At 59.5% G+C, this 25,412-nt stretch overlaps 1 protein-coding gene across 1 annotated transcript; it reads right to left on the reverse strand.

Annotated features, from left to right (window-relative positions):
* Positions 1-2,577: 2,577 nt before the first annotated feature.
* On the reverse strand, positions 2,578-23,539 carry MMP15 (matrix metallopeptidase 15). The gene is made up of 10 exons (XM_047836660.1): positions 22,792-23,539; positions 11,835-11,983; positions 11,025-11,153; positions 9,413-9,720; positions 8,886-9,047; positions 7,682-7,935; positions 7,164-7,302; positions 6,121-6,271; positions 5,922-6,037; positions 2,578-4,573 (listed from the first exon to the last, which is right to left on the reverse strand). The coding sequence occupies exons 1-10, from the start codon at positions 22,951-22,953 to the stop codon at positions 4,107-4,109; spliced, it is 2,037 nt and encodes a 678-aa protein (XP_047692616.1). The 5' UTR covers positions 22,954-23,539; the 3' UTR covers positions 2,578-4,106.
* Positions 23,540-25,412: the final 1,873 nt, after the last annotated feature.

Below are 25,412 nucleotides of genomic sequence, written 5' to 3' on the forward strand. Positions count from 1 at the left end.
GAAATGTGCAAGGAAGAGTTTTCCAGTGGGAGGGAACAGCATAAACAAAGGCATAGAGGCAAGCAGGTGCAGGGGACATTTGGGACAGGACAAGCAGCCTGGCAGGGTCTCCCCCAGTGCTTTTGGGTCACAAAGCCACTTGAGCAGTGGGATGAGGGTGGTACTACTGCACCCTGAAAGGGCCTTGAGGCCTGGAATTTCCAGCATTTGGGGGGACGGCTGCGGGATGGCTATCCCCAAACCGCGGGTAGTTTCAACCCGTGAAACCACACAAGGGGGCAAGGGGGGAAAGCCTTGGGCCCCAGAGCCAGGACTGGAGGATGCGGAGGCACAGAAAGCCTTGCTCCCCTTGGGCCTACATGGAGGAGTCTGCTGCAGTCTGGGAGGCTGTGGATGGACAGGAAGCCGGCCATTCCTTCCGTGAGCCAGAGAATGGCCTCTGTGTGAGCCACAACAAAAAGGCTTTTCTGCCAAGTTGGAGGGGGAGGAAGAGGCCAGTTGGCCCCTGCCCCAGCCTGAAAGGGGGCTCTGTTGGTGGCCCTGGGGTCTTCGATGCCTAGAATGTATGGGGAGGGGAGGCCAGGGTGGGCAGAGGCCTCCTCATCCTTATCTCTGTTCTCCAGCAGCACCAGGGTGAGCTGGGCCTGAGCTGCTGTGCAAGACAATCTGTCTGGGTTCTTCTCCCAGCATGGCCATTTCCTAGCTGTGTGACTTTAGCCAAGTCACTCAACTTCTCTGAGCCCTGCTTTTCTCATGAGTAAACTGTAAGTGGAGGAGTATGCACGGCCACTGGGGTCGCGATTGCACACTGAGCAGTTGCCGAGTGCCGGGCACCATCACCAGCCCTGTCCAGCCATTCATCCTCCTTTCACTCTCCCAGCGACCCCCGGCAGGTCATGTCACCCCCTCCATTGAGGTGTAAGCACCCTCAGCCTCAGGCTGAAGCCCAGGATGTTTGGAGACTCTCAAACTCCAAGCTGTGCAAATGCAGAGGCAAGAAGCCTGGAAGGAACATGCCACACTGTCAACACTGGCCTGGGGAATTGGGTGGCTTATATTTTGCTTCTTTTTGTGTATCTGTTACATCGTAATTATCTTACTTGGGAATTAGCAAAACGGGGACCGTGGGGCCCATGGTGAGTTTAGGTAGAGCCACATTAAACAAAGCCAATGTAAAGATGCACGTTCCTGTTAATCCTGGTGGGGGAGGGGTGTCACATTGCACCTCTGGTCTCTCTGAAGTCACCTCGGAGACCTTCACACTCCTCAGCCCGCGGGACAATAAACAGGGCTCCCCAGATGAGCTGTTCCTTCAGCCATTGAGTTTCTCTGAGATTTTACCAGAGAGCTCAGGGGTGCAAGTCTCCTCAGGCAATTTCCTGAGGAGCTGAGGCCTCGTCTGCCAAGTCTTCCCTGGCCTGCGCCCTGAGGAAGAGCTCGGTGAGAGGTCTCACATCCTCTCCTTTTTTGCCCCTGTGCCTCCACACCGCCCTCCACCCGCCTGGTGACCTCTGGGCTTCTGGGTGACCCTAAGGCTGCAGGCTTCGGGCAGACCTGGGTGGGGCCCTGTGGCTTCTGCCACAGAAAAGCTGACGAGATGGCTTCTGCCTTGGCCCTCCATGCTGACTGCCAAGGCCCCTGTGGTGGGGGAGCTCACAGGCCATTTCCTAGCTGAGCCTGAGAGGCCTTTGGGGCTTCTGAGGGCCAGAATTTCCTACTCTCCTCAGCCAGTTTTCAACACAAAGGGAGGAAAGGGTGGGATCAAGGGGGCTGGGGAAGAGGTGGGCAGCTGAGGGGAGGGTGGGGCCTGCAGCAGGTTGAAAGACCCTGTCCCGCTGTCGTGGAGGCCGGGCCCGCTCCCTGGTCGGGGTGGAACCCCACTAGAGCTGACGATTGCATTTCTGGGGGTGCAGGCCAGTACCTCATAGCTTGGCCCAGAGGATGGACTTGGGTGCAAGGCTTGCCAGCCACGCCCAGACCCCAGGGGCAGTGACACTCAGTCTCCTGCTGTCCTGGGCATTGTCTGCAGCCTGCCCAGCGTGAGATTTTCTGCTTCTTCTACTATGACAGGGGCAGATCTCGGGTGCCCCCTCACCCTCTGAGCAGAGCAGGTGATGAGGGGAGCTTTTCAAGTGCAAAATGGCACCGCGTCCCATCTCTTGCCTCCGAGCTGAGTCTTCAGGCGGCCCAGAACCCAGTCTGGATGGGTGGAAGGACTGGGTGGCCTGGCCTGGTTTTCCCACTCCTCCTGGACAGCCAGAGCCTGTGGGAAGCTGGGGTGCCCTTTCTCACCATGAACGAATGTCAAGTAAATGCTGTACTCCTTCTCTTTCCCACCCCGGCAGGGCCAATCCCGGTCCCCTGCCTCACCTTTCTTGGGTCTATGCAAGGCAACCACCCCTTCCTCTGAGCGCTGCCCCTCCCAGGGCCACTGGGAAGGAGCCACCATAGACCTGGGAACAAGGTCCCTTCAGCATGAGGGCAAGTTCCCTAATCCCAGCCTGGACTCACTCCTGTCACCCGCAGCCCCTCCAGCTGTACGGTCCAGCCCTGGGCCTCTCACAAAGGAGGCCACACTTGCCGGCTGTACAATTTAATCAGTGCAGATTATTTACAGAAAGAAATGTATGAGGGTGGACACTGACCTCCACCCCCCATCCCTTGGCTGGCTCTCTCTCCGGTTCTGAGGATGGAGTGGGGAGCAAGCCGCTGGACCTGTGATCCAGGTCAGCCCATGAGAACCCCTCCCTCCAGGGGCCTCGGGGATCTGGGTGGCAGGCGCACTTGCCCCGGGCTGAGGGGAAGCAGAGGGGACGGAGCCGGCTGTACAGTACCATTTCCACAGCAGCCTTGCCGCCTGCTTACTTTGGGAAGGAAAAGAAGGAGGAAGTGTCTCTGCCCTTAGGGCTGAGCCAAGGAGAAGGGGAGTCTCCGAGGCCACAATGGGCTCCTCTGGGGGCTCCACAGCCACATCCCAGTCTGCATGAGGGGATGAGCTGCTGGCCCCTCTCCACAGTGTCCCCCCCCCCCCAGTGCCCTGGGGGACAGGGAGTGGAGGGGAGGAAACCCCAAGCCTGGTGCATGGTGGGCTGTGGGCACCCATCAGCCCCCTGTCTCCCTGGGGCCACTGGGACCTTGGCAGCTGGCGCCTGAGACCGGTGGGGTTCTGAGACCCCTGAGGACAGTGGTGTGGATGAGGGTGGGTGGGAAGAGGCCCAAGGAAGGAGCCCAAGTGGGTCATAGCTCAGAGAGGAGTGGACGGGGGCTAGAAGCCCAGCCTGGGGGGGGGGGGGGGGGGACGAGGCTCCTGGGTGGAGGGGCCGTGGCAGACCCCCTTTGGTCCTTGGTAAGGCAGGCCAGGAGGTGTGGGCTCAAGCGGTATGTGGGAGCTGGGGCTGTAGGCCCCTTGCTGGTCGGGGGTGGGGTGGGCGTCTTAAGACACGAGAAGCCTCAGTTACTGGGGTTGAGGGAGGTGGGCTGGGAAGCAACCAAAACTCAACATGACTCATGACCAGTAGGCTACCTCACCCTTCCGTCTGTCCCCTGTGGCCTGGCCTGCCCCCAGGGAGTAAGCTCTTCCTAAGTCAGAGATTCAGGTGGGTGGAGACTAGTCAGGTCCTCCCAGTCTCCAGAGCTCGCTCAGGTTGAGGAGGGCCCCTCCAAAACCCTTCAGCTACTTTCCAATTGGGCCTTCTGACCCTCTGGTCCTCTGGCTGTGCCCGAGCCAGAGGCGGTACGGGGTGGGAAGGGGTGGGGTCGGGGAGGTAACCCCCTGTCCAGAGCAGAACTACATTTAGAAAACTCTAACCCCTGCCCTGATGGACTGCTGCTCCTAGTTGGGAAAGTAGAAACAAATACTCAATTAGTGTGCAAAAAAAAAAAAAAAAGAAAGAAAGAAAAGAAAAGAAAACCCTGGGCATAAATAAACAATGGGGCAGGGCTGGCAGGGATGTTGGAGGGGCCTGGAGGGGCCCCCACCCAGGGGCTGAGGGAGCCATGGAAGGCCCTTGCTGGGTGCCCCCAGGAGCCGTCTCAAAACCACGGGCACCGCCAGCCCCGGCCCCGTTAGCACCGTGAGGAGCGCGAGGGCCGGGCGCGGGGCGGGGTCAGACCCACTCCTGCAGCGAGCGCTTGCAGTAGAGGAGCATGCGCGGGGCGCCCTTGCGCTGCATCTGCACCAGCGCGTAGGTGAGGCCCAGGATGCAGAGGAGCAGCAGCAGCGGTGGCACCAGCACCATCACCATGTTCACTGTCCGCGTGACCTCCTCCATCTGCACCACCACTCGGCTGCCCCCGTCCTCACCTGTCCCCTCCCCGAAGTCCCCCTCTCCGCCACCCGCGCCGGCCTCGCGGCCCTCATCGCCCTCTTCGCTGTCACCGCCCGCCCCGGGCTCTGCACCCCCATCGGGGTTGAAGGGCGGACGGGCCACATCGGGCCATCGGGGTCCTGTGTCCACGTGCTCTTGGCAGCCCATGAAGTCCCGCAGGATGGATTTGGGGTAGCCCGGCTCCATTCGCAGGCGCTCGTTGTCAAACTTCCAGTACTTGGTGCCCTTGTAGAAGTACGTGTAGGCTGCAGGGGCAAGCGGGGATGAGTGGTGTCAGGCCGTGCCCCAGCCGCCGGTCGGTGACCCTCAAAGAAGACCAGGACATGCTGAAGGAGACCCAGCTTGAAAACACCCACCCTGGGGGCGCCTGGGTGGCTCAGTCAGTTAAGCGTCTGACTTCCACTCAGGTCATGATCTCAAGGTTGGTGAGTTCGAGCCCCGCATCGGGTTCTCTGCTGTCAGCACAGAGCCTCCTTGGGATCCTGTCCCCCCCGCCCCTCGCCCCCTCTGCCCTGCTTGCACACTCTGTCTCTCTCAGAATAAAAACTTAAAATAAAACACCCACCTTCTCACTCGCTTGCCTGAGCATTTTCAGATCTGGCCCCTCTCAACTTATGGGAGCCAGACCTGGCTCGGAGAGGGGCAGGGTTTGGGGAAAGGACCTGACGGTGCTGCCTGTGCTTCCTGGCTGGGGCAGCACGCAGAAGGGTTTTGCAGCCTGCCGCATAAGGGCTACGGTCAGGGGGCCCTGCTACCTTGTCCCAGGACTGGCTCACCCCACACCAGAGAGGTCAATGTCTTGCTCAAGGCCAGCCTTGCACACGGCCAGCCTGCAGCAGACCTGGAGCAGAGCCTAACATTGCCTTGGATGGGCTCTGTGGCTTTGGGTGCTCTGCCCATGTCCCATCAGCCCCACGAAGGGCCAAGTCTGAACTATGAGTGAGTCTATACTCTGCTGATCACAATGAGATCAGAGTAGTTGCATGGCGATGCCGTCACACACAGATGCCACGTGACCTGCCTAAGCACTGGCAAAGTCAGTGGGGTCTCCCCTGAGCCTAAGAACCTGGAACCTGAGAACCAAGACTAATGGTTTTTCGTAAGTTTGCCAGAGACCCTGCTGGAGAAATAAAAGCCACGGCTCCCTGGTGCTTAGTTTAATGACAGAGGTCAAGCTTCCTTTCCAGGCAGGTAAGCGGGCACCTTGGTAGGACTCTTGCCCGCCATTGCTTTGAGCCAAGCTAACCCCCCTCAGGCTTCAGGCTCCCTGTGGGTTGCCCTGGAGGGAACAGGGTAGTTCTGAGTTCCTGCTCTGGACACAGGCAGACCTGGGTTGGACTCTTGGTTCCCCGCAACTTTCTTGCTGTGGGGTTTGGGGCCCTTTACTCAAGCTCTCTGGTTTAGTGTGACTGTCTGTAAAGAGGGGATGGAGACAGTGCAGGAGGGACCAGGACAGTCATGCTCTGGAAGCCCCCGGCCCAGGGCCTGCCATGGCTGCGTCCCTCACACCTGCCATCAAAAGGCTGGGTGAACCCTGTGTGTGGAGGAGGGAATGGTGAGTGCTGGGCGGGCTGCAGGGGGTTGGCCCAGTACCTGCATCGTTGCTCAGGAAGGCCCCTTTGGGGGAGGTAGGGATCCCCTGCCACACGCTGATGGGCTTAGGGTAGCCGGGGTCTCCACGCTGTGTATCCTCATTAAAGCGCCAGTACCTGTGAGCAGAAGCACCAGCTGTGGTTCTCTGGGTAGGGGCATTCGGCTCGGGCCTTCTGCCTTTGAGGAAGGCAGTGCTCACCTGTCCTCTTGGAAGAAGAAGGTGTGACCTGTGGGTTCCCACCAGATGGCCGTGTCGATGCGGTCATAGGGGATGCCCAGGCCGTAGCTGGTCAGTGGTTGCGGGTAGCCGGGCTCTAGGTTGGCTTCTCGGAAGAGCCAGTAGCGGTCACCTGCAGGAGGAGGGGCGGGTGGGTGAGGACAGGCCTGGGGCAGAGGGGCGTGGGAGGGAGGGGACATGGGGAATGCTGTCCTGGGCTTACACATCCACACACATCCGCTGCCGCACTTACCCCCCCCCCCCACGCCCTTGTACACAGGACAGTGTAGGCACTGACCCCTACACACACACAAGACAACTCACTTGCACGTCACACACACTCAGCACTCACGGGCACCTGTGACATACTCATTTACACACGTACAAGTCACTCACTCACACCTGTACCCACAGCACACGGTCACACTATAAATGGCCTGCACTCCCATGTGAACGTCCGCGCCCCCCCCCCCCCATACACAGTTCTTGTACAGAGGGAGGAAAGAGGGGGAGCCCTGCCTGGACTCTGGGCCCAGGGGCTTTAAGCGTGGGCTCAGGCCAGCTGGGCTGGGGACACAGCTGATCCACTGGGGGTGCTGCCCTTGAGGCCCTCCCCAGAGAGGCAGGCCGCACAGGGAGGGCCGGTGGCAGGGAGCTCCACTGTCCCTGCAGACAGACCACAGAAATCCTGCCCGGGAAGGAGGGGACGGGGGGACTCTTGTCTTATGAGGGGGGGCTGCAGGAGGCACAAGACACAAGGAAGGAGGAGTCACATGCGGAGCCCCTGTGCTGCAGATGGATGCTCGCCTCCAGTCAGAGCAGCCGCTGGCCCCCAGGGGCCCAGGTCCCCCTGTCCCCAGGTTTCTGTCTCCTCCTGCCCCACCCCTGCCTTGACTCGGCTCCCCACACTGTGGACATGCCATGTAGCCCTTCACTCTCCCCCTCCTTCAGGCCCGCTGGGTCAGAGGCCAGGCCAGAGGTCAGGGAAGGGAGGCCACCCTGCCCTCCCACCTACCCCAGCTTACCTTTAAAAAAGACAAAGCGTCCATCTTGGCGCTCATAGGCAGCACTGATGTCACTGGGCAGACCACGCCAGAAGTGCCCAATGGGCATGGGATAGTTGTCCAGGACGCGGTTGTGCCGGACCCGCCAGAACCAGCGGCCCTGGGGAGGGCGTGGGTGTGAGTGGGCAGGGCAAGCTCGCTCCCTCATACCGGGAGAGGCCCCTCATCCGGCTGCCCTTTCCTAGGTCAGGAAGATCCGGAGGGGTGGCTTGGAAAGCCAGGGCAGCACCCATAAGTGAGCCCTGGGCGGGGTGTGGACCCCTGCACTCCCTGTGTGACCCTGAGCAAGTCCCGTGTCCTTCAGGCTGGTTTCTTCTTGGTCTAGGGTCTGAGGGCTCCCCAGGGGCTGCTCAGTGACGGAGGGGTGGGTGTGCTCGGGCAGTCAGGTGGGGCAAGGATGCAGGGGTGGGATGTGGGGGCTGCTCTCCTGCTCTGAGACCGGGCCAAGGGATCAGGGGAGACACGGGCAGGGGCCAGACCTTGAACACGAACATCTCCCCACGCAGCATGGCTACTGTGTCAAAGTCCCCGTCGCAGATGTTAGGGCCATACTGGTCAGGCCGTTCCGTGGCTCGGGGCTGGGCTGGGGGGCCTGGCTTTGGGGGCCGCTCCGGCTTCCCTCCTGGGGGTGGTGGCTGAGGGGGTCTGGGAGGCCGATGGTCTGGCCGGCCCGGTCGCCGGGGAGTCACAGTGGGGAGAGGCCGGGTGGGCTGTGGCTGACCATCCGGGGTGCCTGCAAAGTGGGGTGGGGTGAGTGGGAAGTCAGAAGGTAGCCCCTACTCAGAACCAGGGGACCCTGGGGCACCCAGCCCGGAGAGACATGTGCTTCGGCGGTGGGGTCTACCCAGGTGACGCGCCCCCCTGTCTGTCCACAGCCGACCCCTCCCCCACACCTGCCATCACCCTCAGGAGGACCTCTGTCCTCCATACAGCCCTCTCCTTCACCTCCCCACACTGGACGTGGATCACTGTGCCCCTGAGGCTGCCCTTTCCTCCACTTCCCCTTGGGGACATTCCCCTCAGGACACCAGCCTGCTTTGGTGGACACATGCAGAGGAAAGAACATGGTTCTGTGACCTCTGCCAGGGGCCCATCTTCTTACCAGGTTGCCGGGGACAGAGTGAGGAAGTATCTGTCACGTGCCCAGCAAGGCAGGTACCGCCAGCCCTAACAAGGGGCTCGGGGTGGTGCTGAGTGCAAGCCGGGCCCACAGAATCAGTCCTCAGGAGCCCTTACCACTGGAGGCCTTCTCAGGTGGGGCCTGGGCTGAGGGGGGTGCCACCTGCCTCAAAGCCACCGGGAAGTGATAAGCCAACAACACTCGCTGGCGAGCTTGGGACAGGCTTGGGTTGGGAGCGAGAGTAGGAGGAACGAGATCTGGGACCAGGGCATCTTCTGTCTAATAAGAGTATCAATGACACTGAGGAGGAGAGGAGTGGTCTGTGAGGGGCCTCGGAGACCCCAGTCTGGAGCCACCATGAGGGCCCTAGGGTTGGCCAGTCCTGCGTGTGACTTCCAGCACCATCACTCACTCCCTGAGTGATGTGGACAAGTCACTAATCCTCTCTGGGCCTGTTTCCTCATCGACACAACAGGGAGAGCAGTGGCGCCTATGCCTGGTAGGGCTGGGAGTTGAGAGCTGGCGTGCAGAGCCCACTGGCCGTGCCCACGCTGCCCGCTCACCGTAGAGCTGCTGGATGCCCCGGAGGTCGTCCTCGGGCAGCTGGAAGGTGTCGGTGTCCATCCACTGGTAGAATGGCGCCATGATGGCACTGGGGTTGCTGGAATGCTCCAGCCCCAGCGCGTGGCCCAGCTCATGCACGGCCACCAGGAAGAGGCTGTTCCCTGCAGTGGGGATCGGCCGGGGTGGGGGTGGGGGGTGGCACAGTCAGCTTTGCTCTGGCCCAGGCCCTGAGGGCTGAGGCCATCAGAGAGCTGGCCCTTCTGCCATTCTCAGAAGAGGCTGAGCTGCTCTGACTGCTAGGCCTCAAACTTCCCCATCTGAGAGGTGGGTAAAATGATCCCTCCCTTTCCCTACCACCCCTTGGAGGTCATGGGACAACAGACTGAGATACTGAGGGTCAGTGCTCTGGAAAACTGCACTGGATGAAGCTCTCCCCTCCCAACCCTGTCTCTGCTCAACTGGGTCAGAGGGCAATGCCCAGCTCCGGCTCTGCCTCCCCTCCCCTGCCCCGGCCAGGTGTTCTCACCATGCAGGTCGGTGCTGGAGAAGGTCCAGGGCTCATCTGCATCGAAATGGGTATCCCCGCCCAGACCAGGGCCAGGGAAATAGGCGTGGGCCAGAAAGCCCCCTGTGCCATCAAATGGTGAGCTGTCGCCGTGGAAGCCAGAGGCAAAGAGTACCATGATGTCAGCCTCCTTCTGCCTCCGCAGCCGGATGTCTTCATAGGGCACCTCCTGGAAGACCAGGGGCGTGGCCTGCTCCCACACACGGAAGGCCCTTCGCACTGCCTCCAGTGAGTGGTACCATCCCAGCTTCTCTGTGTAGTTCTGGATGCTGCAGTGGGCAGGGAGACCGGGGAGTGAACCCAGGGCCTACTGGGTCTGCTGTCCACTGCTAGCACCCACTGGGTGGGGGCGAAGACACATGGTCACAAGGAGCATGTGTAAGATCTGAGCTGGTTCGTGGATGGTGCCCATCAATATCAACTACTAGTTTATTCTGATGTGAATTTGAAAAAGACAACTAACATGTCAAACCCAGGACTTCATTAGGATATGGCTAAATAAGGTTGCATTGTATTCAGTTAGCTTAAATAAGAAAACCACTAATAAAAGTGCTATGGAACTAAGAGAAAGAACTAGACAGTTTGATACAAATGGCTGAAGTTTAGGAAACACAGGCCAAATGGCTCTGATGATTGCAGGGTCAGGCTGTCCTAAGTTCAAGGCCGGGCTCTAACATAATCTATGTGACCTTGGGCAAGTGACTTAAGTGTTTCTGAATTTGAGTTTCTTCATCTGTAAAATGGGGAAAAGGAGAGTAGCGCTCTCATCTTGGGGGCCCTGGGAGGATTAAATGAATTAGCTCATGTAGAACATGGGTCTGGAGTCTGCACGTGATAAAAGCATGATGAGGCCTGTTATTACCCACATAAATCAGATTAAGCTTCTGTGTGCTGGACAGATCTCCTCCCTTAAAAGCTGTTGGAGCCATGAAGTCACTCTGGGGGCCTAGGGTCTAAGTGGCCGCGGGAGCCGCTCTTCCTCAGGAGATAGAGCTGCGGGTAGGACTGTGGAGGGACTAAAACAAGAAGGGGAGCCCTCAGGGACTGCCACATGGCTCAAGGCTCAGGAGGCTTTCTTGCCAAAGGACTCAGCAGAAAGGAGGAAGGTGCCTGAACCAGGGTTTTTGCAGGGGACTTGCTGCCTGCACACCTGACAGATGCCCGGATTCCAGCCCTTTCCACCCTCCCCCCCAACCCCTCAGATACCTAAAGCCCCGTGCCCTACACTGTGGAGGCCCCCAGTTTGTACTGGTACAGGAGCTGAGCTGTGAGGCCAGCCCCGGGCTGCTGGCGGGTGGGGAGCGGGGAGGGAAGGAGGATAGAGCGGAAACAGCTCCAAGGGTCCTGACCTTCACTGGGGGAAGACTGGCCAGGGTGTGCGGCCGATCTTGTCAGCGTGGGAGCAGGGTCAGCTTGTCTATGTTGGACACCCCGGGGTGGGCTTCTGGGAAAGGAAGCTTTCCAGACAAGCCCACTGGGAAGCCTGAGGCCTCAGCCTGGGAGAGGAGAGGAAAGAGCGGTCTCTGGGCAATGCCGTAGGAGGGACGCTACCACGGACAGCCATGGTCCCTACCTGAAGGTCAGGTGGTGGTTATTCCACTTCCTCCCAGTGAGGGCATAACGTTTCCGCCGTCGCCGCAGATTGGCTTTCACGCGCACCCCGAACTGGTCTGGCACCCCGCAGCGGGGTCGCTTCATCCACCTGGGTCATGGGCACGGAGGGGTAAGCCCAGAGCCTCTCCTCCACACGCCTTCCTGCTTCGGCTCTGCCTCTTCCAGGCAGTCCACCCTTCTTCCACCCTTTTGCCTTGGGCCCCCAGCCACCCTTTGCATGGGTGTGGTGGCAGTGGGAGACTCTCTGCGTTTCGATTTCCTCATCAGAAAAACAGGCACACTGACCTCAGCCTGGAAGACTGAGTGCCCGACAGAGGCTCACCTTTGTGGAGTATCACCAGTATCACCCAGGAGTGGGAGAGTTACCCCTGAGGCCCTCTGTCCTTGCTACGTTACGCTCACGTATGCCCAGGGATGTGGCTTTGGGTCCCATCACCCCTGTCAGATTCAGAGCAGAGCTGTGGCCTAGTGAGGATGTCCCATCCAAGGCACATGCTGCTGGTCCTCCCCATTCCTGTGCCTGTGGCAGACATCACTAATTAATCCCATCCTCCTTGCTGCCCAGCCAGATTCACCTCAGGAGCTTTCTCAACACGGGTTTTCAGGTAGCCAATCCCAACCAGTCCGAACTAGCGTGGAAGATCAAACCACTTTCCATCTCTTGTCTACGTCACTCTATCCTGGAAACTCCACCTGCCAACCCCTTTTCAGGGCAAGCTGGGAGGGCAGGTGCCAGTGGGGTCTGGGAAGGGCCCCATGGAGGACTCACGCCTTGGTTTCTTCGTCAAGCACGCCTGTGACCGGAATCCCATAGAAGCGCTGCATCTCGGCGAGGGCTGAGGCCAGGATCTGGGCAGAGCGCATGGTGGACATGTGGCGGCTAGGCTGGGGCAGGTAGCCGTAGAGCCTCAGCCAGTTCTGCAAAGGACAGGCCACAACTCGGTCGGCGCGTCTGGCACTGCTAGTCCCAAACATGCACAGCCTGCAGCCGCCCACCGCCCACCACCTCCGCCATCGCTCTGTCGGAGCCACCGCCACCTCCTGCTAAAGTGACCACATGAGCTTCTGTGCTGCTCTGCCTGCTTCCACCTCCTATGGTCTGTTCTCACACAAGAGCCAGAACAAAAGGCCTTTACAAGTCAGGTCTGGTCAACCTTCTGGTTCTGCTCAGAATCCTCCCGAAACTTCCCAGCTCAGAGTCAAAGCCAGTTCTTACAGGAGCTGCCAGGCCCCTCACTACCTGCCCCTGCCTCAGCTCTTAGACCTCACTCCTCCCACCCCCCACAGGCAGTCATGCTCCTGTCTCAGGGCCTTTGCACTTGCTGTTCCTGCTGCCCAAGTGCTCTGTATGGCTCACACCCCCATTTTCTTCAGTCTGTGCTTCAACCTCGCCTTACTGGAGGGGTGTTTCCTGACAACATAATGTTAAAAGAAGACCACCATCCACTACACCCTGCATCCCTTCTCCTTCCCTGTACTTGTGACCATATGACACATTATGTATTTCCCTTAGGTATTTATTGTTTGTCTTCCCCCACTGTTTGTCCGTGAGGGCAGTCCACAGTTGCTGTCCTTATTGTCGGACTGGGCACACCAGGGTGGGCCCCCTACCACTCCTGACAGACCGCTGGGGTTTCAGAGGTTCAGAACCTCTTGAGGCCTCACCAAGCAGGAAAACCAGCCCCTTGGGCTACTCCCTGACAAATCCTAGGCCTCCTGGAAGCAGAGCAGATGGATTGGGGCAGCCCACCCGGGGCCAACAGGGTGGGCCAGGAGGCCTGAAGTCCAGTCCCTGCTTTGCCACAAACGCTTTGCTCTTTCTGGGCCTGAGTTTTCTCGGGGGACAATGGGGTTATTGGGGTCGGGAGATTTGAGAGAGACAGCCCTGGGAAGTGCAGCTGGCACGCCATGGGGGTACCCATCCCCTTCCAGAGTCTGCTGGGCGGGCCTTGTCTTCTCCTCCATCTATCCATCTGTCCATCCATTCACCCACCACACCCCTCCTGCCAAGTCTTTCTGAGTACCCTCTCTGTGCCAGGTACCATGCCAACTGGGGGCTGTGGAGGACCACGGCAGAGGGGTGCTGACCTCCAGGGGTTCACAAGCTCCCTGGGGAGACCCACTGTACCCAGAGAGGGAGGGGATTCACACCTGCAAACCTGTGAGCAGATAGGACCGTCACAGTCGCAGCCGGAGGATGGGATCCCCGATGAGCCAAGCTGAACTGGGGTAAGAATTCACCTTGGCCATGAGAGCATAGTGACCGCCATGGGAGGCTGGTGGGCACAGAGGCCAGGGACTTCTGTGGGCCTTGGCCACACGGAAGTGTCCTTTACACCTTTCCTGGCCCACCCTGGGGCCTCTGGGGCCTCCCCCTCCCCTGAGTGAGGACACCTGAGGCCTGCTCTCTGGGAGGCTCTGGAAGGTTAAGACCCCATATCAAAGTCCCATAAGGCAGGATGATGGCCCGATATGGTGGCTGCTGTGGACCAACAGCCATGTGTCAGCTGGCCAGGGCCACGCCCTTATCTGTCTGCCACCAGTGTCACATCCAACTCCTCAAGCACTTGCTCCCTCAGTGCCCCCCACCGGACCCCGGCACGGCTGGGCTGCCCACATAGCCAGCTCAGCAGTGCCCAGGTTACAGCTGGAGGGAATGGCTGCTGAGTCAACGAGGGTGGCAAACAGACGCCTGGCCCCAGCTTCCAGGCCTCCCGGGCCCTGGGGAACTGCCACAGAATAAGGCAGAGACATGGAGGTGGGAAACAACCGTCCGCTCTGGGAACAGATCTGGGGACAAATCGTGGCCCTGCCACTTCTGAGGTGTGGCCACATGCCTCCCGGGCTTCAGTCCGTGGTCAGTGAAAGCGGGGTGCTGTGCTAGGACCTGCCTCATCCCCTGGGTTTCTGTGAGGGTTAAGCTGGGAGTCCACACTACTGCCTGGCAATGTGCCGGGTTGGGGAAAGTGCTCAGTAAATGTAATATTAATGACAGAGGCCGGTCTGGTTGTCCGTGGAGCCGCAGCCCTTTGCCTCCACCAACAGAGCTGGAGGGTCCAGGCTCCAAGGGGGCCTAAGTGCCGGGCAGCCTCAGGTGAGGGCACAGCAGTGGCCTCCCCCATGGCCTCCCCCACCAGCCCTCCTCACTCACCCCTCTGTCCCAGGGCTCCTTCCCTCAGCTCCACCGGACACTGACGGTGCCGCGGGCACCCTCCCTGTTCTTCCCAAGCACGGGAAGCCTTTCCTGAAGCTGTGTGTGTGAGGGGCAGGGCGGGAGGTCCATACCCGTAATGGACAGTTTCCCTGAAGAGGCATGGGGAGACCTGGAAGGCAAGGCCAGGCCTCTAGCCCAGCTCCAGCAGCCAGAGGAGGTGGGGGGAGAGGTGGAGCTGCCCGCTGACAGATGAGGTCGCCTCTACATCACCTATTTGCATAAGGTAAAAATATCTCACTGGAGCGCAATCACAGGCCACCAAGGGGCTGATTAGCGGTGTCTGCAGAGTGACAGAGGGAGGGCAGGCAGGGGAGGCTCAGGCTGGGGCCTGGGGAGGGAACGGGAGGGGAGCTGGGCCTGTCTGCAGTGAACAGCTCCAGGGCCCAGCACAGCCGATGGGGCTGAGGGGCCCTTCAATCCTGGAGGCAGCTCAGGGGGTGATGGGAAGGTCCCACGGGTGCCTGCGGACCCTCCTCCGCACAGACAAGCACCCTCTGGGTCTTAGGGAAGCCAAGAGCTCCCATTTCAATATGGGCCAAGCCTTGAACCCTCAATGCCCTCGGCCCCTGCCAGGATGAGAAGCCAGGCTGAGAACCAGTGGCCTGTAAGGGAGGGTGAGCAGATACGCGGCCTGGGCCCAGAGCAGCTGAGCCCCAGATGACAAGGCAAAGAAGCTGACGGAGGCTGCCTGACTCTGGCAAACTTGTGTTCGGGGCTGATTGCCAAGTGCCAATCAGTCTACACCCCCCGTAGGGCTGTGGGCTTCTCCTCTCCCCTGCGTCTGGGAAGATGTTTCTCTCCACCCTACTCCTACTGCTGGACTCAGTGTGACAAGCCCAGGAGGGGAAGATGCAGATGCAGAGGGAAGGGGGGCATGGGGCAGGGGTGCACAGGTGGGTGGCAGGGGCTGCTTGTGCCTTGAAGTCCCAGCTTGCTGACAGGCTCTGCTGCCACGGGCCAAAAGTGGGTAGCAATTCCCAGGGTCGTGACTGGCCTCCCAGTCTCAAAGCTGGGGAGAGGCTGTGTTCAAGCCATTTCTTGTGTTCTTTCACAGCCATTTCTTTCTTAAGCTCCAGACCCCACCCCATGAGTACGTATAGATGCTTCAGGTGCATGTCTAGCCCCAGGTGCGGAAACGTGGGGCCGTCAGGAGTCGGAAGGGGGAGATTCTTGGGCTCCCAGGTGAGGCAGTAAACACAGTAGCAGAAGGTTGAGACCCTGCTGTGGGCCAGGCAGCCTGCTCTTATCAGCCCATTCAAAGCTCACAAGTCCCCCATCCCATTATACAGACAGTGAGGTTTGGAGACGGTGAGTGGCCCACCCAGGGTCACACAGCTGGCCTGGCTAGAACTGGAGTCCATAAGCAGTGCAACTGGCCCACTGCCTGTGAAGTAGCACCAGCTCCTCTCGGCCGAGGAGCGGTGCCCAGGATAGCACTGGGGGAGGGCATCTAATCCTCCCCACACCCCACATCTCTGGCTGGGGCTGGGCGCTGGGCCATGTCAGCAGGGCTGCCCACCAGGATTGCTGAGACAATGCCAAGCCAGGCCTGCAGGGAGGGTACGTCTGTGAAGGAGCCGAGGATCAATACTGTGCATTAAGCCGCCGTAGGGGCGGGGTGAGCTCCCCTGCTCTGCTGCCCCCACAGCCACTTCCCCTGGCTCAGACGGCTGGGGCCCCTCCCACTCAGCCTTATCGGCCTCTGTGCGATAAAAGCCAGTCTCCGCTGGGCTCCGCTCCGTTTCTGTCAGCCACAGCTCTCTGTAGTCCAGGCTGACCCTGGCAGGGTCGCCAGCCAGGCACAAAAGGCGTCTTGTCAGGGCTGCCAAGGACAGACCCAGACCTTCCACGGTGTGAGGTCCTCATCGTGCCCGTCTCCCTTACCCTGTATCCCAGGCTGTGGGCTCTTGGGAGCAGGCCAAGGCCTCGCTTGGCTCTGCACTCCCAGTCTTGGGCACGGAGCCGGCGCTGAAAGAGATTTGTGGTCCTGGGGAGCCACAGACCCTGCAGACGCAGAGCGTGCACCCTGGGCCCATCGGGCCCCCCCTCTAGGGGATCCGGGCTGGGAACCCATTCACCGGCAAGGTGACCCAAACAAACCCGAGACTCATCCAGCCTTAGGCTGGAGGAGACCTCAGGCCATCAAGTCCAGCTACCTCCCTGAAGCCTCTAAGGACTATAGCTGGGCCCATGACTCATCCAGCCTGCACCCCAGCAGAGATGGGGTGCCCACCGCCACTGAGGTAGCCCATTCTGTCTTTGGGCATCAGTGACTGTTGGAAAGCTCCTCCTCAGGCTGAGCAGAAATCTGCCTCCCAGTGACACCTGTTTCTTGGTCCTGACTGCTTGTCCACATAACAGGCCTTTGAGTGATGGAGGGGGGCTTATTAAGCTTCTCTAAGCTCCCGTTCTGCTCCTTCTTTGCAAAATGGGGTCGATATTATCACTCCCCACTGCCACACAGGGATGACAGCACAGATGACGCAGACCCAAGGCCGGTGAAGAGAGGGGGCACTCCGCCAGCCCCCGTCCTTGGTGTGTCCTTTACCCTTCAAGGTAGCACGATTCATACCTAAGCAGTTCCAGAAGAACATACTTGCTTATTTGGGGCTCAAGCTGACCCCCTCCACCACTATGTGAAAGTTGCAGTTGGGGAAGGGGCTCTGGGTGGCTGGGAGAGTAGGAGGGCTGGGGGATTGTCCAGCGAGGCAAGCAGGAAGGAGGTGGCCACCTGAGTTCCTGTGCTCCCTCACCCTGCTCCTTCCCAGCCTGCTCCTGCAATCCTTAACCTGGAGGAAAAACCAGACGGTCCTTTGGCCAGTGGGTGGGGTGAAAAAGCCCTGTTTACTAGTGGTTTCGGGGCTGGCTGTGAGCCAGTTCTTAGGGCCTCACCTGGAAACTCTCCTGTAGATGTTGTCCATGTAGATAGGGCTGTTCATGGGGTAATGCCTGGGTGGCTGGATTGGCGGGGGTGGGGAGGGGTAAAGGCATGTGTGGCCCCATCTCCACCCTCTCCTTCCCACCTGGCTCCAGCCCAGCGGGCTCCCCATGGCATGGCACCTTGCAGCCTTTAACCCAGCATGCGGGCTGGGAGCTCAGCTCCAAGTCAGACCAACTAGGTTCAAAGCCCAGCTCTGCCACCCCCTGGCTGGGGAATCTGGGGCAACTTCTCTTACCCCCTAGTCTCAGTTTCCTCTTCTATACAGTGGGGTAATGATAGTCCCATATTTGCAGAGTAACAGCAGGATTAAATGTGAAAATGCTTACAGAACACTCAGGCCGTGCCTAAGATGTACCCAAGTAGGTTGAAGGTGCTCAAAAATAACACCTGATCCTCACCGGGCCTCATGTGAGAACCAGTGGGCACAGCGTTCAGCATTTTACACACAAATGCACCGAATCTCCCCAGGAACTCCATCCAGTAGATGCTATTAATATTCTCATTCTGTAGACAAACTGAGGCTCAGAGAGGTTTTGTGACTCGCACAACAGCAAATGCCACTTGTTTCTCATCGTTGCTGTGTTTGGCTACCACTTTGCAAGTGCTTCTTTTGTGCCCAGTGCCATGCTCATAAATGCTCAACGTGAAGCTGGGCTCTCACTGCTCATGGTGGCAGTCACTCCTGGGAGGACAAGGTAGTCCTCGGGGCTAAGAGCCAGCCTTGGAAAGCTGACCCACACCCTGGTTTCCAGGCTCTGGAAGCTGGAGCATGAGATGGCAGTAGGATGAGAAACATCTTTGAAGGCTGGCTAATGGCTGCTACCCAGGTCCTCGTCTGTCTGTCCAGATATCAGAGATTGGGTTGGGTCTTTTGCTCATTTCTTGCTGTTCCCACAAAGGAAATGGGATCCGGTAAAAGGCATCCTTTTCTGTCTCTCTGATCCAAGCCCAGCTTGCATACCTATGCTGTTCTTGCCTGGAGGTGCAAAATCTGTGCTGCCTCCCCCAAAGGGCCCAGCCCACAGCCACTGGTCTCCAGGCATCCCCGGAACCAGAGTCCTTCTGAGGAGCGGCCGGCCTCATTTGCACCCTGACTCAGGGAGGCTCATCCAGCTAGAAGGTATGTATGGTGTGCTGCAGGCTTAGATAAGTGTTCATGATGCCACCTTCAGGACCCCAGGGCCCCACGTTCACCTGTGGAGTCCTCCCAGGACCCTTTGTAGTGGAGAGGACCCAAGCAGAGAGCCCCTGACCCCTCTCTGCTTCTGCTGACTCAGAAAACACATCTCCATGTCCAAAAGCATAAGCTGGCCATGGAGCTTGGCCCCCGCCTCCGTGGCCAGCTATGCGAGTCACATAAATCTTGAGAGGATACGGAAGATGCCAAACGTCTTAGTCTATCCAGACTGCTGTAACAAAAATACCATAAACTGGAAAGCCTACAACATTTATCTCACACAGTCCTGGAGGCTGGCAGTCTAAGATCAGGGGGGCAGCCCCCATGGGTTCCGGTGAGGGCTCTCTTCTGGGTTGCAGACTGCCGACGGCTTGCTGTGTCCTCACATGGCAGAAGGGGCAAAGGAACTTTCCTGGGCAGCAATCTCACTCATGAGGGCCCCATCCTCATGACCTAATCACCAGAGTCCCACCTCCTAATACCATCACCTTAGGAGTCGGGTTTCAACACAATGAAAGGGGGGGGGGGGTGGTGGTGGTGGAAAGTATGCAAACGTTCAGTCTAGAGCACCAACTGTAATCAGTGGTGACCCACAGCAGCCACTACAGCTGGCCTCGGGCAGAAGTCAAAATCCCAGCTGGGCAGAGGTGATGATGGCAGGGAACGTGTGGTCCAGGAACAAAAGGGGCCAGAACCAAAAGCTTGGAAGGGAGGGGCTTTTCCATGCCTGGCAGTGTAGCCATCCTGAGTTGGCATCAGAGAGTATAGGCCGTGAGGGCTGCAATTCTTTGGGGGATCTGGCTGTGTTTCTATGCTGTTTCTTCTGCTCCTTGGGGTGGGGCAAAGGAAGGCCTTCTTGTCCAGGGCTCAGAGAGGCCAGGCCAGGCAGATACACTGCTCAGACAAGCATATGCCAGGCTGTTCTCTGCATGGAGGCAGCTGACTGACTGGACCCTGGGGCGGCCCAAACACGGGGGACCTGACAAAAGGGCTGGAGGTGAAGGGCATGGCCCAATTGGATGCCAGGTCCCTGGCTGCACCAATCAGCCCAGTTCTCTCTGGGTTTTGGAACAGAGTATGGGAGAGGAGTGGTCTGTTAGTAGTCAGAGAAGAGACTGAAAAGCAGAGATGGGAGGGAGGAGAAAAGATTCAGCTTCTGCAGGTTCCCGATGACAAGGCCCTCACATGAACCCCCTTCCGTGAGGGTGAGCACAGGGACCCTCTGCAGTTTCTGTTCCACATTTAAGAGAGGGTACTAAAAAGACAGCACCAGTAGGGCCCCCAGGGGCCAGCATGGAAGTGCGGGCAGAGATTGGAACACAAGGAGCCTGGGGCTTTGGCTTGCCAGTCAGACCTGAAGGTCAAAATCAGAATTCAAGGTGACCTGCACCCCTCCTTTTGCTCATCTGCTCAGCCCCCACTCAGGGGCAAGGAAAATCTTCGGGAGTCCACCTCTGTTTACCTGGGTGTGTCCAGGTTTTAGTGGCAGTGGCAGCACACCTGTGAACTCTGGCAGCTGAGTCACTCCCATGGGGCGGGGCTGAGAGCCTGAAGTTGTGCCTAAAAGGAAGCAGTCGGGGGATGGGGGGAACCAGAGATTCTCTGGTGAAAACCAAAGGCACTTAAGCAGGCTAGGTGCCACAGCCAGAAACGGTGGGACTGAGATCCATAGGTGGGGGCTAGACTCTCGGGGAGGGAATCCAGGAGCGCAGCGGGGTCTATGCAGGGCCTGGGTCTATACAGCCATTCTGGGCTGGAGCCTGGGACTTGACATCCAAGGGAGTGAGTGGGACAGGGCAGAGTAAATCAGTGGTGGCTTCCCCAAGAAAGACAGCCTTCTCCAGGCTGAGGCCTGGCAGGTGGCAGGTGGCCGCCAGCTCCTAGCACATGCCAGGCTCCCTGATTCCTTAGTCTGGTGAAACTCCTGTGGTTTCTGTCCTGGGAGAGGGAGGGGAGGGGAGGGGAGAGAGGCTGGCCTTGACTCAGTTGCCAGGCTGCTCAAAGAAAGGTCCAGCCATGACCCGACCTGAAGTCTCCAGGGTCCTCCTGGGGTGAGGACCAAGAGCCCTTCTTCAAGGGAAGGAGGCTCTCTGTACGCAGGGTGTGGGCCAGGCCCAGGAGTCTCCCCCATGCTGGTGTTCTGATAGCATGGGCCTGGGGATAGTTCTCCCACGGCTTCCTGGCAAATGGGCTGATTGCTTAAGTCATTTGACTTTTTGGGCCCAGATCTGGACAGACTTCACAGACTCCAAAGAACAACCTTGTACCCCAAAGCCACCTCTAGTTGTTGGGATAGCCCACCTGTCTCCAGCCCTCCGTCTACTTTGGCTTCCAACATCGAGGGTCCTTCCACTCTCCAGAGTCTCTTCCAGCAATGACCTGACCCAAGGTTTTCCCCCCAGGAGAGGGGCTGCAGGCCAGTCACAAATCTCTAGCCAGTGCCACCACAGGCTTAGGGCCATGGTCTGTGGGCACTCAGGCCTGACAGTGCAGGTCCTGGGATATGGGAACTCCCTCAGCTGGGACAGGAGGGTGTGATGGAGGAGTAGAAGCAAAGAAAGGCCCTTCAAACCACAGGTCCCAGCGCCCCAGCTCCTGGCCAACCAGGATGCCAATTCACAGACATGGCCACCAAATTCCAGCTTGATCCATAACTGCTTCCTGTGCAGAGAAGCCATTCTTTTAATTTTTAAAAATGTTTTATTTATTTGAGAGAGAAGGAGAATGAGAGCAGGGGAGGGGCAGAGAGTGGGAGACACAGAATCCAAAGCAGGCTCCAGGCTCTGAGCTGTCAGCATAGAGCCCTACACAGGGCTCAAACTCAGGAACCTTCAGATCATGACCTGAGCCAAAGTCAGAAGTTTAATGAACTGAGCCACCCAGGTGCCCTGCAGAGATGCCATTCTTAAATAGACTGTAAACTCCTCAAGGGTGGGTCTATGACTTGCAATCCTCTGGTCCTCAGCTCCACAGAGTAGTAGGTGGGTCCAATAAGCACTCTCCACCCAGTACCTGGATGGGGGTCCCCACCAGCAGAAGCTGCATATAAGCCCCTGCCTGCCTGCCTGTGTAGAATGAGGGGCAGCTGGACCAGCCAGGTCTGGGCTCCCACTCCACCTCCCACCAAAGGCCTGGCTCCCTGCGGCTTGGCCAGGCCAGGCCAGGGAGGGAGGGCAGAGCAGGTGGGGAACTGGCTGGAGGTGTAACTTGAGCCGGGAGGAATTCCCTGCCCTTCCTCCATGCTTTTATTAAAGTAGGGCGGGGAAGGGCAGGCTTCCATCGGAAAAATCTCCCAGGCTGCCGGGGGGAGGTGGGGAAGCCGCCGGGAGGCTGGGAGGGAGCACCGGGCCGGGCTGCAAATAGAAGGCACGCAGCAGCTCCGGCTGCGAGGCTCCAGGCCGGCCCAAGGGCACCGAGGCCCCAGCCTACCGGAGCCAGCACAGAGGCGGGTCTCTCCTACCGTCTCATTCCTGTCCTATCTACCCTCTCCTAGTCCCGGACTGGGAGTGGGTCTTATAAGTCGGGACAGAACAGACCCCGCTTTTGCTGGGGCAACGGAGCTGGTGCCCTCACTGTCCATGCTCAGGAGGACGGCGCTGGGCGACCCACAGAGCCCGCGTGGGGTATTGCGGGGGGATGCAGGTTGGACCTCGCTCTACGCCAGGAGGCCGCCTGGTCACCTGCCGGACCGATCCGGAGACGGTTTTATCAGGCGGGCTCCTGGTAAAAACACGTGCGGAGTCTGCCCTCTCCGACGTAGGGGCACTAGTGGGAGGAAGCCCCGGGGGAGACAGGGTCTCTCTTGGACCCACCTGGTCATGGAGCGGTTTCCGCGTTAAGAGCCCAAGTAAGTCGCCAAAGCGCCCCCGCAACCGGAGACTGCTGTCTCGGAGGTTCTCACCCCTTCGCCCCCTCCGGGCCCGCTGCGCGCACGGCTCGCTGTCACCCAGACCAAGGGCTACCGAGGCGGGAGCGCTGCCTGCTCCGCCCGTGGTCCCCCCAGGGCAGCCCCCTCCCCACTCGCAGAGGACGTCACAGCGCGCCCGCCAGGCTCTCGAGGAATCGGCAGCCCGGAGAGAGGAGAGGAGGAGAGCGAGGGCTGGGGGCAGCAGAAGCGACTCCTGGGACGCGGGCTGGGGCGGATCAGTGTCCGGGATAGGGGTAGAGAGTGGGCACGAGCCCTACGCCCTCCAGGATTTGGGATGAGGTGCGCCGCAGAGGGCGAGCTGGGGAGAGGCAGTTTGCCGGGCCCCATTCTTCCCCGCCCCCCATCTCCCGGACGGGGGCTCGTCTGCGCGCCCTCCACCCCTCTCCCCAGGCTGCGGGCGTGGCTCCCTCCCTCCCAGCCCCCGAGCCCCCAGCCCGCCGCAGAGGGGCCGGGCGGGGGTCCTTACCTCGGCATTGACTTCTGCGTCCTCCGCCGCTGCGCCGCGGCCCAGGCAGCCCAGAAGCACCAGGAGCAGCGGCAGCAGTCGCGGCCGCGCCGCCGCCTCCCGGCCGCCAAGGAGACTGCCCGCCCAGCCCGGCCGTCCGGGCGCGCTCCGGTCGCTGCCCATGCTCTCCGCGCCCAGCCCGGCCGGGAGCGCTGCACGCAGGGCTCGCCCGGGGCCGGCGCCGGGGCCCCGCACGCGGCTCGGAAACTTGCGACGCTCCCTGGCTCCCCGCCCGGCGGGCGCGCGGCAGACCTCTTGGTCCGGGTCCCCGCCGGAGCCGCTTAGGTCCCCTCGGCAAATTCCCACGCCCGAGGAGAGGCTGGCAGGGCAGGTCCGGGCGCGCGGAGCCGGCCCGCGGGGGAGGTGGCTGGCCGGGGCCGCCCGCCGCGGGGTCCCGCTGCCTCGGCGCCCGGGGCCCGGCTCCCGAAAGCAAGCGCAACTCCTGAGCCTTTGTCTGGCTCAGCGCTCCGGCCGCCCGGTCCCGCGGCGCCCCCTGCGCGCCCAGCTCCCTCTGTCCATGCCCGGGGCCGGGTGCTGCCCGGAGCGCGCGCCTCCCGCCCGGGGACTCTGCTCTCCCCGCGCCCGCCCGGGCCGGGGTCCCCGCTCAGTCCCGGGAGGAGGCGCAGGGAGCCGGTCGGAGCGAGTGAGCGAGCCAGGGAGCCGGCGCCCGACGTCCCCGGCGAGTTCGGCGCAGCTCCGGGCGCTCCCAGCCCTCCTCCCCGCGCGCCGCGGCCGCCGCCGCTCTTAAAGGGCCAGTGCTCTCTCTGCGCGCGGACCCGGGCGGGGGCCGGGGGCGGTACCTCAGCCCGGGGCTTCTCTGCAGCAGGTGCCGAAGGTGGAGTCGGACCAGCGGCCCTTTTACTCTTCCAGGAAGGAAGGGATCCTTGCCTGCCCGCCCCCGTCACTCCCACCCTTGCTTTTGGAGAGCAGGTTTGACACTCCCCTCCTCCCCAGCGACCCCGTAGAGAGAGAGAGAGAGAGGGAGCTAGGAGGAAGGACGACTCTTCTTTCTTCCACCTGGCGGGTGTGTGGGGCTATAAGGCTGTGGTGGTCAGGAAAGAGGGACCCAAGAGTCCTGTCTTGGGGTGGAAGTGGAGGGGGGAGATAAAAATCTAATGGTTTGTTGGCCCCAGGTCTCTTCAAATCCTCAAGATGTCTTTGGCCCTTGAGTGACTCTCCTCAAGTTACCAGGTGAGGTTGGGTACCTTGCCTGGGCAGTGTGGTCAACAGAACACAGGTTTCAGATGGAGGCAGTTGCCCTTTTCACCATTGCCATTTACCTGCTGCCTCCATGTCCTTATCTGGAATGTGGGGCAAAGGGCGGCTGAGGGTTGGTATGTTTGGGCTGTTTCCACACATTAACTGTCCAAGTAGAGGACACTGTTTTGTGCAAGTGAAATGTAACAGTGTGGTTCCTCAAGGTGATGGGCCAGTGGGCAAAACTTCTACAGCACAGAGCTGAAAGTGCTAGATTTCATTCTATTTCAGGAGCAGCTTGAGATCTGCTTGGTTGCAGAAGGCCATGAGGTGCCGGGGCCTTGGAGGTCTAAAGTCCCCAGAGGCTGCGAATCCAGACCAAGGACAGTCTTAGTCCTAAAACTGGCCCCAGGGACTGAGACCTTCCCTCTCTGCCACTTCCTCACCCTGGAAATGGGAACCTTCCTTACCTGAGGGCAGGTTTCTCTAGAGTAAGCCCTAGGGTGGTCCAGCAGGCCTCACCTCCAGGAACCAGACAGATCAGATCAGATCCCAGATCAGATAGAGATCTGGCTGAGCTTACAAATGGCCTGTTCAGAGACCTTGCGGGTGAAGAAAAAGACCACTGGGAAGGAAAACAGAAGTTAAACTAGCAAAGATAGATTTTATTCAAAAAATTATTGCAATAGGAGAAGAGAGATTCCAGTATAGAACTGGACCCAGTTCCAAATACAACCAGAACAAGGGGGTAGTTTATAGCCCAGGAGCAAGTGGAATGGGAAGGGGTGGGGATTGGTGGATGGGAGATGACTAAAAGGAGACATGGAGTCTGGGGGGTTTGGCTGAAGGCAGCCAGGGTGATCAGATATTACCTGGGGAGTAGTAGGGATGGGAGTGTGATAAGATCTCAAGGGTGGAAAATTCTAGATAAACTAACTTAGCAGAATTCTTGCTAAAACTTGATTCTAGAAGGAAGTACACAGAAGGGCCTGACTGGAAAGAGGGTTCATGGGATCCTGACAAAAATTTGGTCAAGCAAAGAATCTTAGAAATTCTTCTTTCCTCATGTGGTCACCTTTATTTGTTTAGAACCTTGCTGACAATAGATAACTCCTGTCCTGTATGACCCACAAGACATTTAATGAGAGGGATACCTTGAAGACAAATAGATGAAGATTAGAGACGGGACCAGTATGTGTACCCAACTTCACAGACCTTCAGAGATCTACCAGAAGCCCCAGTGCCTGTTGTCCTTGGCAGTGTGAGTGCAGTGACAGTGAAACATTTCTTCATTCACCTCTCGGCCCTTCCTGCTTGTGGCAAAGGTGTCAAGCAGATTGCTGGGGATGAAGGCGTAGTAGTTGTGTCTGACCACTGTGCAAGTG

Source organism: Prionailurus viverrinus, chromosome E2 (assembly GCF_022837055.1).
Source record: "Prionailurus viverrinus isolate Anna chromosome E2, UM_Priviv_1.0, whole genome shotgun sequence".
NCBI lineage: Eukaryota > Metazoa > Chordata > Mammalia > Carnivora > Felidae > Prionailurus > Prionailurus viverrinus.